Raw genomic sequence first — 20,416 nt, forward strand, 5'->3', positions numbered from 1 at the left:
GGTGCGATCTCAGCTCACTGCAAGCTCCACCTCCCGGGTTCACGCCATTCTCCTGCCTCAGCCTCCCGAGTAGCTGGGACGACAGGCACCCACCACCACGTCCAGCTAATTTTTTGTATTTTTAGTACAGACAGGGTTTCACCATGTTAGCCAGGATGGTCTTGAACTCCAGACCTCATGATCCGCCCACCTCGGCTTCCCAAAGTGCTGGGATTACAGGCGTGAGCCACCGTGCCCGGCCTCCATCCTGAGAATTTCCAAATAATAGGAACAATTTTCTAACATAGCTGAGACTTAAATTATGCACAAACAATTCTATCTGGAGCTGGTTTTCAGAAACACTGGAAGGATCTCCTGGGACAAAATTACTATACAGAATTTTGAAGAGATCAGGTTTATAACCCAGAGCCATCAGGATGCTCATAAACTATTACCATCCTGATTCCTTTGCTGCTGCTTTTAAAGCAGCTCCACTGACACCTCCTTACAAGGCCTTAACATTTTTTTTTCAACTTTAGTGGTTGCCCTAGAGTTTGCAGTATATCTTTAACATTTCTAAGTTGTCTCAGAGTGATACAAAGGTTACTGCCACTATCTTAAAAGTCTTCTCAGTAAATTTTATAATCTACAAATAAGTGTGACAATATAATTTTTTTGCAGTCATGACAACCTAGAATGATTTAAAACTTTTTTTAAGGTAAAACAACCTGGAACTTAAATTACCATAATTATATTACTTGAATAAAATTTTTATTTTTAAAGAAACGTTAGCTGCAATTATTGTGATAAGAAAGTTTAGAAACTTTTTCTCATTGAAAATTGTAATCAGTAGCCAAAGACGGTTGAAATTTAAAAAAAGAATTTTTTTTTTTTTTTTTTTTTGAGACAGGGTCTTGCTCTGTGGCCCAGACTGCAGTACTGTGGAACAATCTCGGCTCACTGCAACCTTGGCCTCCCCAGCTCAAGCAATTCTTCTGCCTCAGCCTCCCAAGTAGAGAACAAAGAAAATTGTAATCAGGCTGGGCACAGTGGCTCACACCTGTAATCCCAGCACTTTGCGGGCCGATGCGAGCAGACTGCTTGAGCCCAGGAGTTTGAGACCAGCCTGGGCAACATGGTAAAACCTTGTCTCTACAAAAAATACAAAAATTAGCCAGGTATAGTGGCATGCACCTGTAGTCTCAGCTATTCAGGAGGCTGACGCAGGAGGCTGGCTTGAGATTGCAGTGAGCGGAGATCGCAGCACTGCACTCCAGCCTGGGCAACAGAGCCAGGTGCTGTCTATGGAAATAAAAAAGGAAATTGTAATCAAACAATTAGCTTCTCAGAAATGATTCAGTTATAAATTCTACATATGAATACAGGACAGAATCTAGACAGTAGGTATTCCTCCAATATATTTACTGATGTGAACATACAGCAATGTGTACATCAGGCACGTTTCTCCTGGGGGAAATCGATGCTTTCATATGGCCCCTCCCTTCTTTGTCTCATGGGTCCCAAATTATATCTTACTTTGCACTGAAAATCAGATCCTTCATATTTCATACACCCTGAAGCTAATGTGGTTTCTCCCTGGTCATCTTCTTCTATGATGGCAAAGCAATGTCCATTAGTTCTAAAACAGAAAAAAACAAAACAAATTCACATAGAAAGTACTAATGAAATTTGAGTCTGAATGTGAACAGGTACAGATGGCCTTTAATACTTTGTTTTGTGATTTAGAATTGCATTCACATGTGATTTATTGGCAACACCAAAGAGGTTTTAAGACAAATAAAAGCTATGTCTGAGCTAAGACATAAAAGGCCAGTGACAACCCTTTGTCAAGCAGAAAAGGATTTCAATTAAACAAGTCCTCCCCACAGGAGTTATGTGACTTTTCTTTGCTAATCACAGTCATGTGATCACAGAAAGCTGATTTATAAAATTTTATAAGTCATGTTTTGAAAATATACTTTAAAATAACTGTGTCTCTTTTTACCCATTTTTTCAGTACTTCCATATTGTATATGATAATAGATAAAAACAAACTCTTCTCTGAAACATACAAATAGGCTTAATGACCAAAAAAAGGGGCTGAAAGGCATCTTTTACTGAATATGATGGGAAAACAGGGAGAGGACTTTTGAATAAATTTTCAATAAATTTACATACATATATAATGAAATTCTTATTTTAGTGAAAGCATCCTGGAGTTTCCCCTTAATATATTCATATAGACTTCAACAGGTATGGGAGAAATTTCTAAAAGCTTTTTCTGTGCTCCTATTTATTGTTAATATCAGGAATTGTGCTGCTTCTACTTAGAAGAATTTTGCAGAATTCTTGGTTTTCTGTTAGGAGAAAATGTTAAGTGAGGGGCAGAATTCTGTTAAAATGGATGATTCAGTTTTACTCTGGGTTACTAAGCTACTAACAGACAGCCCATTATATCAGGCAGGTACTACAGACAAGAAGTTTAGCAAAACATTATTTGGTGACATAGCAGAGAGCAGTTCCCTGCTGGCAAACTCCCAGGAAGGTATAAATGGAAAACTAGTCACAGTCAGCCATGCAGAGCCCACCACCACCAGGGGACAAGCAGCAAACCTAAGACACGATGACCGTCATGCAGGTGCAAGAGTTTACATGTAAAGTTTCATGCTTTCTATCTGGTCCATTCAGGGAGCATACAATTATTAAAAGTACAAAACATGACATTCATTATTGCCTCTATAACAAGGAGACAATTAATGGACTGATGAGGTTGAGTTGTTCAGGCAATTTTTTTTGGTCTTATTAAGTCAATATGTCAATGTTTCCAACAAATATGGACTAGAATTACATGATCACATATAAACATGTTGTGCAGTTAACATGAAATACACTAGAAAAATTAAAATAGTTTTATAAATCAGATTTGGATTGGTAAATTCACAAGTAAGAAAAAAGCATAAAATTAATTAACACAATATGATTTATATACATCTGCAAAATATTTGAACTAATTAAGAAGTAGGAGGCCAGGTGTGGCAGCTCACCCTAGTAATCTCAGCACTTTGGGAGGCTGAGGTGGAAGGACTGCTTGAGCCCAGGAGTTTGAGACCAGCATGGGCAACATAGCAAGACCCTGTCTATAGTTAAAAAAAATTTTTTTTTAAATTAAAAAGAAGTAGGAGGTTGTCAGTGAGTTTTCTGATTTCTTTTTTGGTAATCTCTAAGTTTTCTAAAATGAGCATCAATAAATTTAAGATTAAAAGATCATTAAAAACTCAGATGTTAAACAAATACTAGATCCCTTTGATCTTATTTTAAAAGCTGCATTATAACATAACTATAATATAGTAACTCACCTATCAATCATTTAATGGAGTAATGTTCTAATATACAAAACAAAAGGCTTTTTGGCTTTCTGGAAAGATACCATATATGAAGGAAAAAAAAACCTCAGACAAGTTTAATAATTCTTAAAATAGCACTAAATGCAACTCTGTTCTCCTAACTCTTAAGAAGGGCTGCATAAAATACTTACATGCATGTGTTATTAATAGCATCATCCGGGCAGTGCCCTGAGCAATAGCACTTTAAAAAAGGCAAGGTATCCTCCGGTGCTAAGGTTACTCCATTTTCTGACTTTTTCTGGTCGGAGTCTGATTTCATCCCAGTGCCATGGAGCATACTGTCCAGATTCTGTCCTGCATTCAAATATGGAATTTGTAAGTAAATCATTTCTGAAAAGCTCATTGTTTCATGACAATTTTCAATGAGAAAAAGTTAAGCTTTCTTATCACAATAATTGTAGCTAGCATGTTTCTTTATAAATATAAATTTTATTCATACAACAAACAGACATTAAGTTATTATGCACAGAATTACTGCACCAGGTATTGTGGGGTATATGAAGACAGCTATATCACAATTTTTGCACTAGTGAAAGACAAGAGTGGTGCAAGGCAGAATACAGTCAAATCTTGTTTTTCATATTTTTAAAATAAGTTAAAAAAATTTTAATTTAACCAGGGAAAAGCATGAATGCAGTCCCCCACTACCACAATTATGCAAATGAGTTCCCACATTTGGAGAAATCGCAGGGGTCAGCACATCCCGAGTGCAATGAATAAGCCTCGCCCTGGGAAAACCACCTTCGTGACCGTGGTCTCTCCCCTGCCAGGTAAAAGTATATAATCATCACTTGTAAGAAAGGTACAAAATGCGGAGAGACTTCAGAGAAGTCTGAGAGTTTCCAATCATTAAATAGAGACAAGTTATGATTCTTCTTTTAACTCTTTGGTTCAAAACTTCTGACCAGCTTTCCTTTATTTGTGCCTCTATGTGGAAAAGGAATTACTAAGCACCTTGCTTTGGCCTTTAATTACTTAAGTAAGGAAATCATGAGATCATGGGGACCAATTATGTTATCTGGAGACTTTCACCTCAAGGTCACTGGTTTGAATGCAGACCATGCTGGCAGAAACTGAAGGTTATAGAAGGGCAGCAGTTAGCTCACAGAAATGGAACTATGTTCTTACACTAGAGTCTAGTAGCCTGCAGTGACAGATACTGTCATATTTGGTACTAAATCTTTCAGGTTGGAAGCAGAACAGAACTAAAAAAACTGTTCTAGTAATTACTTCCTCTCTCTGACTCAGCTAGGCCATTCTTTGTGGGTTACTCTCAAGGGAATGAAAGGTGGAACCAAACAGACAAGTGTATATGCATTTCATTATAAATGTTAAATAAGTGGTTCAAGACACAACACAGACTTGATTTTACATTTACCATACTGATGAGATAAACTACTGAAAAGACAAAAAATATCACATATGCACACACTGGTAACAGAAAAAGTGCTGCTAAATAGTGTTTTGATGATTCCATGCCTTCAGTTTTAATAATCTTCACCTTTTTTTTTTTTTTTTGAGACATGGTCTCACTCTATTGCCCAGGCTGGAGTACAGTGATGTGATCAGAGCTCACTGCAGCCTCAACCTCCCAGGCTCAAGTGATCCTCCCACCTCAGCCTCTGGAGTAGCTGGGACCAAGGGCACATGCCACCATGCCCGGCTAATTTTTGAATTCTTTGTAGGGACAAGGTCTCCCTGTACTGCTCAGGTTGGTCTTGAACTCCTGGGCTCAAGCGATCCTCCCGCCTCAGCCTCCCAAAGTGCTGGGAATATAGGCGTGAGCCACCATGCCTGGCCAATAACCTCCACCACTTTCTTATACTGAATATTTAGTAAAAGAATTTGCTACTGAATGAGTATAGAAAACATTTTTATTTATTTATTTTTGAGATAGAGTCTCACTCTGTCACCCAGGCTGGAGTGCACTGGTGCAATCTCGGCTCACTGCAACCTCCGCCTCCCAGGTTCAAGCAATTCTCCTGCCTCAGCCTCCCGAGTAACTAGGATTACAGGCACCGCACACGATGCCTAGCTAATTTTTTTGTATTTTGTTGGTAGAGACAAGGTTTCACCATGTTGGCCAGGCTGGTCTCAAACTCCTGACCTCAAGTGATCCACTTGCCTCAGTCTCCCAAAGTGCTGGGATTACAGGCATGAGCCACTGTGCCCGGCCAGGAGAGAAAACACTTAAAAAAAAAAAAAAAAAAAAAAGCTGGAAGTTTGTGTACATACATATATTACTCATCCCCACGCCCCCCATACCACTCTCCTTTCAGAAATAAATTCCGTAATATAATGTCAAGGCTTCCGTTGGATCTGATTGCTACAAAGCGGAAAGACCTCATTTATGTTAGAAACATCAACTGTAAAAGATGGGGTGGGGGAAGCAGGAGGTACAGGAAGGGAAGAAATCCACTGAGCAGGAAATGAGGAGACTGGGATTCTGTTTTGCCGTGGGCCTACCCCGCTTTACCTAGCTGGATGGTCTTGGGCAAGCCATGTCACTTTTCCAGGCTTCGTTTACTCTATAAGGCTATAGGGCTAGAGGACAGGTGAGGGCACCTAACCAGCTTTAAAATCCTATTACATTAACAGAAGACACTTACCAATTCAGCTCTGGAAAACAAACAGTATATAATATATCACAGCAATTGATTTTTCAAAAATCTAGTGACACAGAAAAAGCAGTTTAGTGTGGCAGAAATACCACTTGAGATAACAGCAAGAAGTGAAGGGTTCAAGTCCCAGTTATGGGCACAGATAAGTTACTCTTTGAACCTCAGCTATCTATGGAAAATGGTGATAATAATTCCTGCCTAATTCAAATCAAGAGGTTATAGGTAGATCAAATGAATATCTACTAAAGTGCTTAACTGCATGTAAAATAGTATACAAATGAAGATGTTACTAATAACAAAGATCATAACACTAAAAGATCACTGATACATGAAAAACTCAAAGTCATATGAAACTTCCTAGAATACTATTTGAATTTATGAGACAAAACACTCAATTACAGTAGTTGTATCTGGAGCTTATATTATTGCCAAATATTCAACAGAATACTTATTAGGGGTCTATTATGTGCAGGCAAGGTATTAAATGCTAGAAACGCAAAGATGTGGCATCAAAACCACATATGTGGCCTTGAGAAACTTGGTGGAAAGCAGAGGGGGAATAAACACAAAAGCAAATAAATACAATGTGAAAAGTGACAAAATACAAGGCCAGGCGCGGTGGCTCACGCCTGTAATCCCAGCACTTTGGGAGGCCAAAGTGGGCGGATCACCTGATGTCAGGAGTTCAAGACCAGCCTGGTCAACATGGTGAAACCCCATCTCTACTAAAAATATTAAAAAATTAGCTGGGCGTGGTGGCAGGCGCCGTAATCCCAGTATTCGGGTGGCTGAGGCAGGAGAATCACTTGAACCTGGGAGGTGGAGGTTGCAGTGAACAGAGATCAAGCCATTGCACTTCAGCCTGGGCGACAAGAGCGAAACTCCATCTCAAAAAAAAAAAAAAAAAAAAAGGTGACAAAATATGGAGGTGTTTACATGTAAACAAAGGAAAAGGCTCATCCTAGGTGTCAAACTCAAACTGATCTTAGGTGTCAAAAGTAATGAAATCTAAGCTACATCTTAAAAACTTGCAAGATTTCACCAAGCGGATATTGAATACAAAGAAAAGTAACAGGAAAGAGCCTCTCTGTGCTCTCCCTAGGTGACAGCGCCCACTCTGTTGATGGTTCCTGGATGTACCCCTCTAGCCATGACCTGCTTAGGCATCTCCTGACTGACTTGTCCTAAATGAACTCTTGATTTGCCTCAAACCTGGTCTTACCAAAGACCAGGCTCAACCTCCAAAATGTATGTCCATTGTTTTCATTTTTCTCCAACTCTGCTGCTGTCACCAAGGCCCATCACATCATGCCTCTACTAAGGTAAGAAGTCTCCAACTGTTCGCTCTGCTTCTGCTCTTGGTCCCTGCGATCCATTTCCCACAGAGCAGCCAGAGACATTTTATAAACACAAATCTGTCACTCCTATATAAAACCAACCAGTGGCTCCACAACGCACTCAGAATAAAACCCAACCTCCACTGTGTGCTCCCAGGCCCCAACAGGATCTGGGTCCTGCAGGCCTCACCATCATCACTTCACTTGGCACATGGCCTTCTGTCAGTTCTGAACATGTCAATCTCTCCCCACCCACAAGTCCCATGTATTTACAAAGAATAAACTACGAGCCCTGGGGTGGACTGGGGTATAGGTTATGTTTCAAAACACACACACACAAAATATTTAATAGCTTACATGTTTAAGTATAACATCTCAGGAAAAGATGAAAACATATACATACAAAGAGACAAACAAGTTACAAGAGACACGACTATACACAGGCACATTTACAGGTCCTTGTAGTCAACGGCAATTTTTGGCATCAATGATTTTACTAGATTTTTATTCCTGGCTAAGTAGTTTTTCATACTTTCCCAATAATTTATTGGCTTCCTTTTTCTACAACAAATAAATGCCCTCTGCCCCAATCTTAAGATAGAATGTCTACAACAGAACTCAGATGGCAAACGGTTGGTGAGACCAACGGGCTACTGATGCACTATACATATGAGATAATCAGCAATGGTAGCCTAATGAATTCTGTAACAACAGTCTGCATCATTAATTAAATAGAAACCAGGAAGACATCAGCAGGAGGAAAGTCAAGTACAAGGAGGCAAGAACTAGGGAAAAGGTGGCATGTCTACAACTGTCCTGTCCCATATGGTAGCCACTAGCCACATGTGACTTAAAATGTAGATGAATTAAAATGAAGTAAAATTAAAAATCAGTTTCTCACCCACACTAGTCACAACTCAAGTGCTCAAAAGCCACATTTGGCTAGTAGCTATCACACAAGACAGCAGAGATATAGAAAACAGGTATTGGTTTTGTGGGCCCCAAGGTCTCTGTCACAACTATTCAATTCTGCTGACACAATGCAAAATCAGCCGGACAACATGTAAAAAAATGAACATGGGTGTGTTCCAATAAAATTACTTATGGATAATAAAATTTGAGTTCCATATAATTTTCAAGCGTCATGAAATATTCTCTTGATTTTTCTTCAATCACTTAAAAATGCAAAAACATCATTCTTCACTCATGAGCAGCAAAAAATGCAGCAATGCGCTGGATTTAGTTTGTGGGCTATAGTTTGCAAATTACTGATATAGAAATTTCCATCACCAAACAAAGTTCTGTCATACTATGTTGGTCTAGGAGGAAAATCAAAGGGAGAAGAAAAGAAAAGGTTTTGTGGCAGGGCCAGAAAGCATAGAAATGGGCTTTTCACATCTGATAGGATAATATGTGAATGATTAGGCTTATTTTATGACACTTTTGGAAGGCCAATAAAAAATTATAGTTAGATGTATTTCAGTTGAACATAAAAACTGCAGTTAATCAGTTAACATTAATCAAACTTGGTTCTGAACCCATTATCAAGAATGGGTTGATACATTCCGACACATGCTGACACATGTCTGACACATACTGACATGCAGTGTCATTCATAATGTCACTGAGTGGCAAAAAAAAAGCTTCCAGAAACATGAATATATTTATTGCATTAAAAATCATATGCTTGGCCAGGTGCCGTGGCTCACACCTGTAGTCCCAGCACTTTGGGAGGCCGAGGCAGGTGGACTCCCTGAGGTCAGGAGTTTGAGACCAGTCTGGCCAACATGGTGAAACTCTGTCTCTACTAAAAATACAACAAATTAGCTGGGCATGGTGCTGTGAGCCTGTAATCCAGCTACTCAGGAGGCTGAGGCAGAGGAATCACTTGAACCAGGGAGGTGGAGGTTGCAGTGAGACAAGATCAAGCCAATGCACTCCAGCCTGGTCAACAGAGTGAGACTCCATCTCAAAAAAAAGAAAAAAAATTATGTGTTTGCCAAGCATGGTGGCTCATGCCTGTAATCCTAGCACTTACGGAGGCCCAGGAAGGTGGGTTGCTTGAGCTCAGGAGTTCAAGACCAGCCTGGGAAACATGCTGAGACCTGGTCTCTACAAAAAATTTAAAAAATTAGCTTGGTGTGGTGGAGCACACCTGTAGTTCCAGGTACCTGGGTGGCTGAGGTGGGATGATCACTTAAGAACCCAGCAGGTTGGCAGGGAATGGTGGTTTAGGCCTGTAATCCCAGCACTTTGGGAGGCTGAGGAGGGTGGATCACCTGAGCTCAGGAGTTCAAACCAGCCTGGCCAACATGGCAAAACCCTACTAAAAATACAAAAATTAGCCGAGTGTGGTGGTGTCTACCTGTAATCCCAGCTACTCAGGAGGCTGAGGCAGGAGAATCGCTTGAACCCAGGAGATGGAGGTTGCAGTGAGCTGAGAGTGTGCCACTGCACTCCAGCCTGGGCCACAGAGCAAGACTCTTGTCTCAAACAGAAAAAAAAAATCATACGCTCAAAGTTTACACTGTTGAACTATTTTATTGTATTATGATCAGAGTATGTGGCCTTTGAGGAATTTTGCTTTTGTTTTGAGATGGAGTCTCACTCTGTTGCCCAGGCTGGAGTACAATGGCACGATCTCCACTCACTGCAACCTGTGCCTCCTGGGTTGAAGCAATTATCCTGCCTCAGCCTCCCAAGTAGCTGGGATACAGGCACCTGCCACCACACCTGGCTAATTTTCGTATTTTTAGTAGAGATGGTGTTTCACCATGTTGGCCGGGCTGGTCTCTTTTTTTTTTTTTTTTTTTTGAGACTGAGTCTCGCTCTGTCGCCCAGGCTAGAGTGCAGTGGCGTGATCTCGGCTCACTACAAGCTCCGCCTCACGGGTTCACGCCATTCTCCTGCCTCAGCCTCCTGAGTAGCTGGGACTACAGGTGCCTGCCACCACGCCCGGCTAATTTTTTTATTTGTAGTAGAGACGGGTTTTCACTGTGTTAGCCAGGATGGTCTCTATCTCCTGACCTCATGATCCGCCCACCTCGGCCTCCCAAAGTGCTGGCAGGCTGGTCTTGAACTCCTGACCTCAAGTGATCTGCCTGCCTCAGCCTCCCAAAGTGCTGTGATTACAGGCACGAGCCGCCGCGCCCAGCCAAGGTATCTTATACTTAACTGAAATATTATTTCAAAATTACCCATGATAATCCAAGGGTGACGTGGGTGTGGGAGAAGTGCATGGGGGTAGAGAGGAAATAGCCTCGGTCATGAGTTGATACTGTCAAAACTGAGTGACAAGTTCATGGAGTTTCATTATATTATTCTCTCTACTTAGGCATATGCTTGAAATAAGTATTTTTCCTATAAGTAGTTTTTGACGGTTTTTTTTGTTTTTTGAGATGGTGTTTTCGCTCTTGTTGCCTAGGCTGGAGTACAGTGGCGTGACGGCTCACCGCAACCTCCGCCTCCCAGGTTCAAACGATTCTCCTGCCTCAGCCTCCTGAGTAGCTGGGATTACAGGCATCTGCCACCACACCTGGCTAATTTTTTATATTTTTAGTAGAGACGGGGTTTCTCCATGTTGGCCAGGCTAGTCTCGAACTCCCGACCTCAGGTGATCCGCCCGTCTCGGCCTCCTAATGTGCTGGGATTATAGACATGACATGAGCCACCGTGTTGGGTCTTTTTTTTTTTTTTCCCCCTAAAAGTAGTTTTTAAAATACTCAAATAAAACAATAATGTATTCTCATAGCATCCCAAAAAAAAATTGAACCCCACAAGTAAACCAAAAAGTCCTCTTTGGGCCCATCTAATCCCCCTCCCACTCCTTAAACATAACCACTATTACCTGTTTGGTGTATATGCTTCTTGTCCTTTTTCTATTCATTTACATATATATGTTTATAAATGAAGTATTCTTCCAGAAAACTTTTTATTTTACTTTTTTGAGACAGGGTCTCACTCTGTTGCCCAGGCTGGAGTTCAGTGGCCCAATCTCGGCTCACTGCAACCTCTGCCTCCCTGGTTCAAGTGATCCTCCCACCTCAGCCTCCCGAGTAGCTGTGAGTACAGGCACATGCCACCATGCCCGGCTAATTTTTCTATTTTTAGTAGAGACAGGGTTTCACCATGTTGGCCAGGCTGGTCTCGAACTCCTGAGCCACTGCACCCGGCCAGAAACCTTTTATAAAAGTAGAGAAAACTGTACAATGAACCCACACATACCCATACAGCCCAGCTTTTATAATGATGAATTCATGGCCCTTCTTGTTTCACTCCCTCCCCCTTTCATATAATTATGAAGCTAATACCAGATAGGTCCATTTATCTGTAAATATTTCAATGTGTATCTCTAAAAGAACTTAAAAAAAAAACACAATTATCACACCTAAAAAAATTAACAGTAATTCCTTATCCTTACCAATATCATCAAACATCAAGGCAATGTTCAAATTTCCAATTATATTATAAATGTTATAAATTGCTTTCTAATTTCCAATTGTATCATAAATATTACAAATTACTTTAGTAGTTTCCTTGAATCAGGATCCAAATAAGGTTCACACAACACAGCTGGTTGTCTCCAAGTCTCTTAATCTACCAGTTTCTTCTTCCTCTTCCTGTCCTCGAGATTTACTTGAAGACATTGGGTAACTTGTCCGGTATTTACTAGTATAGTATTTACCACAGTCTGGAATTTCTGATCACATCCTCCTGGCATCATGTAACATGTCCTCTTGTTCTCTATGGATTTTGTAAATGGTAATTAGCTCCAGAGCTGTGCTGTCCAATATGGTAGCCACAAGTCACATGTGTCTACTGAGTGCTGAAATGCAGCTGCTCTGTATGTTGTGGGCAGGAGGGAACCAAATGCCTGCTTATCTCTGTTTTTAAGGTCTAGATTCACTAATTCAATCAGCATAGTATAAAAATAATGTATCTAATCCTAGCATTTCTCTTTTTTATGACTTGGAATACATCTGTGAGATGCTTTCCCTCACCTACTAATTGGATACAGGTGGCACAGTTCATGTTAGAAAGGCAAGATTAATGCTTGATTTCCCCCTCTATTTACCAGTTTTCAAAATTAATGACTTCATTAGCATCTTTTAACAGTAACCAACTAGTTTTGTTTTCTTTTTTTGAGACAGAGTCTTGCTCTGCTGCCCAGATTAGAGTGCAGTGGCGTGATCACTGGCTCACTGCAGCCTCAAGCTCCCGGGCTCAAGTACTTCTCCCGCCTACCTCAGCCAGGAATACAGGCACACGCCACCACACCCAGTTAATTAAAAATTTTTTTTTATAGAGACCAGCTCTATGTTGTCCAGGCTCGTCTCAAACTCTTTTTTTTTTTTTTTTTTAAAGGGACTCTCAGTTTAGCCGTGGATGTTCTCAAACTCTTGAGGCTCAAGTGATCCTCCTGTCTTGGCCTCCCAAGTGTTGGTATGTACAGGTGTAAGTCACAGCCCCCAGCCCTAACTAGTTTTTTTCTTAAGTGTTATTACAAACACATGGATTTAAACATATTTGATTTGTTTGAATCCACTATAATTAGCATTCAATTCAAACCGGTCACTGAATCCTTTGAACTTTTCCTTGCTTTCTGGCCAAGATACCAAGATCACCTTGCTCTTTCCCTGCCAAACTTAAACTCAGTGATTTCTCCAAGGAGTTCTAGATCCTTAGTGAAAAAAGATAATCAGATACTATAATTGGGTTGTTACAGGTGCTTGTTGCTACTGGGTTGGTCAGTGTAAAAATATACGGCTAAGAAAGCAGTTTTGCAACTTGCTTTTTTCACTTTAACTGTATTCATCCATTAAACCAAAATGTACTGAGTAACTACACAGTGGTAGCCACTGTTTTAAGCCCTGGGTGACTAAAAGAGTAAACAAAACAAAGTCCCATATCTATTAAAGCTTACAGTCTTGGACAGAGAAAGACAATTAAGATGAATAAATACTGACATTTGGTACTATTTTAATATTTATTCATAGGTAAGTGCTATGATACCAAATAAAGCAGGTCATTTTCTAGCATGGGAAAGGAGCAGAGTGCCCAGAGCAGAGGTCATTAAACCAAAGGCCAGGAGAACGGGCAAAGCAGAGGCCAGTCTAGGTCAGAAATTCTCAGAACACACATCTAGACAAGATATTTAACTGTGTTTAATGGAATGAAACCAAAGAGACCAGAGCAAACAGAATGTAGGACTACTACAACTTTACAGGAACTGTACTGCCAAAGATATCCCAGGCTGACTCAGTCAGGCTGTGAGTTTTCAATCCATAGGACAATTTCCAGTAATCAGACCTCCACACTAACAGAAAGCAGGCCGCTAAAACTGTTCAGTCTCCACAAAGATCACCCTCCACTAATTCCATCTCAGATGTGACCATGAAGGCAGAAACACTAGCCAAGGAACACCAGAGACAAGGCAAATCCTCCCAGAAAATAAAACTGGAGGCTGACAAACAGGTTAAGCATCATTAATCTACATGCTATGGAGCAGTGAATACTGAGGTTGTTTCCAATTTTTCTTCCTCTGAATGGAAGTTTTATATAGCACTTATCCCACTTCATCTTTATCACTGGATACTGGGTATACTGTGCACTGATAATTGCTTTTAGCCACACACTGCTGGACCATGAAGAGGCACCTGGACCCGAAGGAGAGGGCTTCGCACCAGCCAGAAGTCCTGGATTAGTAGCTGCGTGTACTAAATGGATGCAACTCTGGGTACAGAACACTTTGAAAAGGAACTGACAATTTCGTAGCAACATGAGCATTTTAGCATATGTATGACGTCAGGTCGACAAATGTGGTACCCAGCAACAGATACTCTTATTCTTCTCCTCCTTCCCTTGCTGGCAACAGGCATGTGCACATGTACACACACATTAAGGGTCTGCCCCTCCTCCATGTGATTCAGGGAAGCACCGCCCTCTACTCTCAGCAGAGATAATTGTTGGTCTAATCCAACAATTTTAGTTCCATTCCCCTTGCCAGTGATTTAACACAAGAGCATATAATGAATTTTGGCCACTAAGATTAGAAGGAAGTCTGTTGGGGAGAGGAAGTGAGTGAATGGGGAAAGATTTATCAATTAAAAAGAGACACAAACAGATTTCCCTCTTCTTTAACTGAGCATTGTCAACTCAAGCTTATCTCATCTGCATGTGATGTCTAGTCTCTCAGCAGCCACACCGTGACACTGTGGCTAATCTGACATTTAGAGATGGCACAGTTGAAAAGACAAAGAACTTGGGTCTTGATGAGCCACATAACCAACTACAGTCCCCTTATATACAGACTTCTTGTGTGTTACTACATTCTCCTTATTGTTCAAGCTTTTTTAAAAAAAATAAAAATCACCTAGCCCAAAATGTCATGTTTAAGCTCTTTTAATTTTTTTTTAAATTATTTGTAGAGGAAAACATTCTAATTGATGGAAAAAATTAAATCTCTCCCAGATCCTTTTAGTTGTCCAATTGATACCTATTTTCCCCCTTTTCCCAGCTAACCAAACTCTGATTTTGTTTGGGGGAACAACACATCCAGCCCTAGGCAATGGATATAGATTAAGCCAATTGTGACAATCCTGTTTCGCTGTTTTCCAGTAGCTCTTGCTATTAGGAACGATTAAGACTTAAGATAAAATCTGTGACACTTTTGCTTTCCTGGTATCAGGTCTAGTTGAGGCCAGTGCTGACCCTTTCCCCGTTTTACCTGCCTCAAATGCAGATAATAATAGCCACTTGGGAACCACAAGGGAAATGTCAAGAAAATTACAGACATGTCAGCCTTGACACTACTCAATAACTGAATGTACAGCAAACATCTACCACCTATGTTAAAAATAAATCTCTATTGAAGTCATTATTAGTTACTTAAAACTAAAATCCATTTCTGAAATTTGTGACAAAATCCAAAAAAGGGACTACATATCTATCCAATATTAATATATCTTGTTGTAAAATTTGTGACCAAGTCTTAAAAAATAAGAACTAAGTATCTATCAGCTGTTAATATCAGATGACTCATTTTTCTATTCAAACCTAAGTAACTTTATCTCAATGTAAAGCACTTAAATCCATACCCTAACAGTTGATGGTCAAAACATTCTTGTTTATATCTAGGATAAGCATTATTATTTCTATTTTACATCAAGGAAACCAAAGTACAGATAAGTTTATTTTCCTGAGACATAATTCAAAACAAGATAAAGCTAGAGCTAAAGTCTAAAGTTATTTCCATTAATACCATTCTACAATCCTTCCTAATGATTTCTAAGAAATAACTTTTCTACATTGGTTTTAGCTTTAAGAGCAAACATTTGTATGTTATTTGAAGCAACTATCAAAATAATTTTTTTGAAAGGAAATGTAACAAATTTCGCTCTTTATCAGAGAAATGTAATTCTTAATAAGATCTTTTGCTTTTACATAGTAACTAATTACCAACTTATTCCATCTAATAAAAGTTTATTATAGAACAATGCGAATTGGGGCAAGGACTGAGAATTTTGTATCATATTGCCTATGTGTGACCTAAATAGATTTTTAAAAAATTTATGCCAAAATGGAGATTACTTGGAAGTGAGGTAGCAAATATAATATTACTATGAATTTAACTCATCTTCAAAACTATAGCAGCTTTGGTTGATGCTGATCAACAAGGCATGTAACGGATATTGAAGTAAAGGTATTGTACTAAATAATTCGGTGTTTCACAAGTAAAAGCGGCTTTTGCTGAAGGCTCTGTATTCTGAGCATGGTAATACTAAGGATATTGTTGTAATACTAAGGATATTGTTTTAATACTAAGGCAAAATAAAAAGAAGCTATAGATTTCATTCTATGTTTGTGCTTTAAGATGAAAATATCAGCCGGGCACAGTGGCTCACGCCTGTAATCCCAGGACTTTGGAAGGCTGAGGCAGGTGGATCACAAGGTCAGGAGATCGAGACCATCCTGGCTAACATGGTGAAACCCCGTCTCTACTACAAATACAAAAAATTAGCTGGGCGTGATGGTGGGCACCTGTAGTCCCAGCTACTCGGGAGGCTGAGGCAGGAGAATGGCGTGAACCCTGGAGGCAGAGCTTGCAGTGAGCTGAGATGGCACCACTGCACTCCAGCCTGGGCGACAGAGTGAGACTCTGTCTCAAAAAACAAAAAAAAAAGATGAAAATATCAAAAGCTTTATGGTGTTAATCATGTTTCTTCTTAACAGCAGATATTAATCCAGATCACTGTGAAAAAAAACATTAGGAAAAAGCAACCTGTGAAGTAAAAAACTTGAGAACGAAGACATCCAGTAAGTTTTATCTAAAATCCTCTTGCAAAACAGTACTGTCTTTTCAGCTTAAAATATTATCCTACTTAAACCATACAGGAAAAAGCTTATGTGCAAATACAGGCCATCTGGTCCTAAGAGTCATCACAATAACTTCCTGTTTGGGAGTTCTAAGCTGTGAACACATAGTAGCAAAATTACATTATTGGTCATAAACAAACTGTCAGTGCTCTATGAAGAAATTTTAGTATTCAGCACAGACAAGTGCCAGTTATCTTTCTAAAGTCTTTTAACAACAATAAAATGAAATTTTTTGGTGGGGGCGGGGACACAGTCTTGCTCTGTCGCCCAGGCTAGAGTGCAGTGGTGTGATCTCAGCTCACTGCAGCTTCCACCTCCCAGGGTTCAAGTGATTCTCCTGCCTCAGCCTCCCGAGTAGCTGGGATTACAGGTCCCCGTCATCACACCTGGCTAATTTTTGTATTTTTTGGTAAAGATGAGGTTTTGCCATGTTGCCCAGGCTGGTCTTGAACTCCTGACCTTGTGATCCGCCCACCTCGGCCTCCCAAAGTGCTGGGATTACAGGTGTGAGCCACTGTGCCTGGCCAATAAAATGATTTTTCAATTATTATTTACACTTGCTCCTTATTGTATTTTAAAGGAGAGAGGAATTTTGAAGCTCAGCCTGGACTACCTATTACCCTGTCTTTCAGCTACTAACTGAGGTGGCTTTACATACTTTATCTCATTTAATCCTCACAAGACCTAATGCTGTGTATCATCACGCCTATGTTGTGAAGAAGATAGACTCAGAGAGACTGAGATTTCAAAAATACTTGAAAATGTTTCCATCACAGCCAAGTTAAAACATTATTTGGCACGTGTTTCATCTTTGCTTCTTTCCTAAAAGCTGCCCTAGTAGTCTGGGCCTAACTATTCAAACAGGGATGAGTTGAAAGAACAGAAGCAAGAAATAGTACTTTTTATATAACACACATACATTACTAAAATGAACACTGATTTACCTTGGACACGAGAAATGATGAACAAATAGGCTCCCAATAATCTGATGTAAATGTATAGCTGAGTCATTGTTCAATTGTAATGTTTCCTGTGTACTGTCACCTTTAATAATTGGTCTTGCTACTTCACCAATTTAAATGACTATCGTTCAGTGAGATTTTCTTGTAAAAGATCACAAGCACTTGACAATGACTTCACTCCCACTGCTTTCTTACGACTCCTGAAAGACAAAAATATTTAAAAGGTAAGGAATACAGCTGAATTTTGGAAATTTTTCAAAAACTAAAAGGGAAACAAATGCCCAAACACACCTTTAAACAATGAAATACATTTTAAAAGATTAAAGCTATCCTTGCTTTTTTTTTTTTTTTGGCACTATAATTTCAAACTTCAAATAATTTAGTAAAAGGTTACAACCTCTCCTGACCTCAGATTAGCCATATGTACAACAAGGGAAGTATATTAAACAATCTCAATAGTCTTTTCTGGCTGTTCTAAAGTAATTATTTTATTAATAACATGAAAATTCCCAACTATATTAAGACTTAAACAGGAAAAGTTAAATTTAAAACATAAGGGTAACCATCAACATTCTTGCAAATTCTAGTAGATATAATGAAAACACCCTAAGTCTTTCTAATAAATAATTTATTCTATAGATAGAAGAGGAAGACGACCTAGAAAATTACACATATTAATTCATTTTATTTTATTTTATTTTATTTTATTTGAGACAGAGTTTTGCTCTTGTCGCCCAGGCTGGAGTGCAATGGCGCCATCTCGACTCACTGCAACCTCCGCCCCCCGGAATCAAGTGATTCTCCTGCCTCAGCCTTCTGAGTAGCTGGGATTACAGGTGTGGGCCACCACACTCCGCTAATTTTTGTGTTTTTAGTAGAGAGGGGGTTTCACCATCTTGGCCAGGCTAGTCTCAAACTCCTGACCTCAGGTGATCCGCCTGCCTCAGTCTCCCAAAGTGCTGGGATTACAGGTGTGAGCCACCATGCCAGGTGAAAATTACACATATTTAATTAAAGAGTGTGCTTCATCATTAAAGGAAAAAAAGAAAAGGGAGCCAGGTGCAGTGGCTCACACCTGTAATCCCAGCACTTTGGGAGGCCAAGGTGGGCAGATCATCTGAAGTGAAGTCAGGAGTTCAAGACCAGCCTGGCCAGCATGGTGAAACCCCATCTCTACCAAAAATACAAAAAATTAGCCAGGCATGGTGGCGGGCGCCTGTAATCCCAGCTACTCAGGAGGCTGAGGCAGGAGAATCACTTGAACCCAGGAGGCAGAGGTTGCAGTGAGCCAAGATTGCAGACTGTGCCACTGCATTCCAGCCTGCGCGACAGAGGGAGACTCCATCTCAAAAAAAAAAAAAAGAAGGCCAGGTGCAGTGACTCACGCCTGTAATCCCAGCACTTTGAGAGGCTGAGGCGGGCAGATCATGAGGTCAGGAGATCGAGACCATCCTGGCTAACATAATGAAACCCCATCTCTACTAAAAATACAAAAAAATTAGCCTGGTATCGTGGCAGGCGCCTGTAGTCCCAGCTACTCAGGAGGCTGAGGCAGGAGAATGGCATGAACCCAGGAAGCAGAGCTTGCAGTAAGCTGAGACTGTGCCACTGCACTCCAGCCTGGGCGACAGAGAGAGACACCATCTCATAAAAAAAGAGGAGAGGAGGGGAGGGGAGGGGAGGGAAAAAAGCAGTATCTTAGAGAAATTATTTCCTAAAATATTGCAAATTTGACTTTATTAAGATAAAACTGAACTTCTAATATGGATGACACGAAACATAATCTCTTCAATTAAGGTTTGGTGATTATTAATATAGACAGTGAACTTTTAAAGGCCTCAAAGTAAAATTGTTAAATAAATAACGGGGGAAAAGGCTAATTAGTATCAAGATATATATCATTCTACTTTACTCCCATCCCATTATTTCAGGTGGTTTGATTTTATTGACTTTCAGCTTGAACTATTCCTGAATGACAAAGATCTTGCTTATTTATGACACAATGACCCTGGTGTGATTTCTACATTAATAACCTGAGCTTTCTATTTTATAATATCTAAGTAAGAATTTTCACTTTAATTAGCTTTCCAAAGTTATTTACAGTACTGAGGCAAAGAAGGTTTAAAACAATGAGGTATCATTTATACGTGTATGTTATATGTAGCTTAGTTCTAAAAATCCCTGCAATCTCTTATTTCTGTAATATAAAATTGTTTCCCATTACATAATGCTGAGAGAAAAAGATGTAAAGTCTAAAATAACTATAGAATAATGTTTGCCACATGATTTAACAGCATTTCTTTGAAAACTTGAAATAATTCAACTGTCATCCTAAGGATATATGTTCCAGGTTTCCAATTCAAGAGAAGTTTCCAGTGTATTTCCAATCCTAATCTCTCTTCCTCATTTCAATTTTCCCATTAAATATTTCTACTAGAATCACACTCCACCTGTCTAAATCAAACCCACACCCTTCTTGCTTGCTCCTCCACTGGCTACCACTCTCCAGTGACCATGCCAGAAACCCTTGCTTTGGTCCTGCCTCCCTTGCTAGGTCTCCACCCCTCCCCAAATTTTCACTTATTAATTTACTCACTTATTCACCAACAACATCTTTTTTTTTTTATTTATTTAATTTAATAGGGGTGGGGATGGTGGGTCTCGCTATGTTGCCCGGGCTGGTCTCAAACCCCTGGCCTCAAGCAATCCTGTGGCCTTGGCCTCCTCCCAGAGTGCTG

At 39.9% G+C, this 20,416-nt stretch overlaps 1 protein-coding gene and 1 non-coding gene across 9 annotated transcripts in view; both read right to left on the reverse strand.

Annotated features, from left to right (window-relative positions):
* The window catches only part of BMPR1A (bone morphogenetic protein receptor type 1A), a 168,641-nt gene that overhangs the window by 31,129 nt on the left and 117,096 nt on the right, over positions 1-20,416 (reverse strand). For all 8 annotated transcript variants that reach the window (XM_054503873.2, XM_063669878.1, XM_063669879.1 and 5 more), the window contains 3 exons: positions 17,661-17,878; positions 3,515-3,677; positions 1,516-1,618 (listed from right to left, as the gene is read on the reverse strand). In XM_054503873.2, the coding sequence (XP_054359848.1) occupies positions 1,516-1,618; positions 3,515-3,677; positions 17,661-17,727 (333 nt within the window). In that variant the 5' untranslated portion in view covers positions 17,728-17,878. The remainder of the gene's footprint in view (positions 1-1,515; positions 1,619-3,514; positions 3,678-17,660; positions 17,879-20,416) is intronic.
* Positions 4,000-4,163, reverse strand: LOC129007038 (U1 spliceosomal RNA). Its single transcript, XR_008492215.1, has one exon. It is a non-coding gene; the product is annotated as a U1 spliceosomal RNA (small nuclear RNA).

Source organism: Pongo pygmaeus, chromosome 8, assembly GCF_028885625.2.
Source record: "Pongo pygmaeus isolate AG05252 chromosome 8, NHGRI_mPonPyg2-v2.0_pri, whole genome shotgun sequence".
In the NCBI taxonomy this organism is placed as follows: Eukaryota; Metazoa; Chordata; class Mammalia; order Primates; family Hominidae; genus Pongo; species Pongo pygmaeus.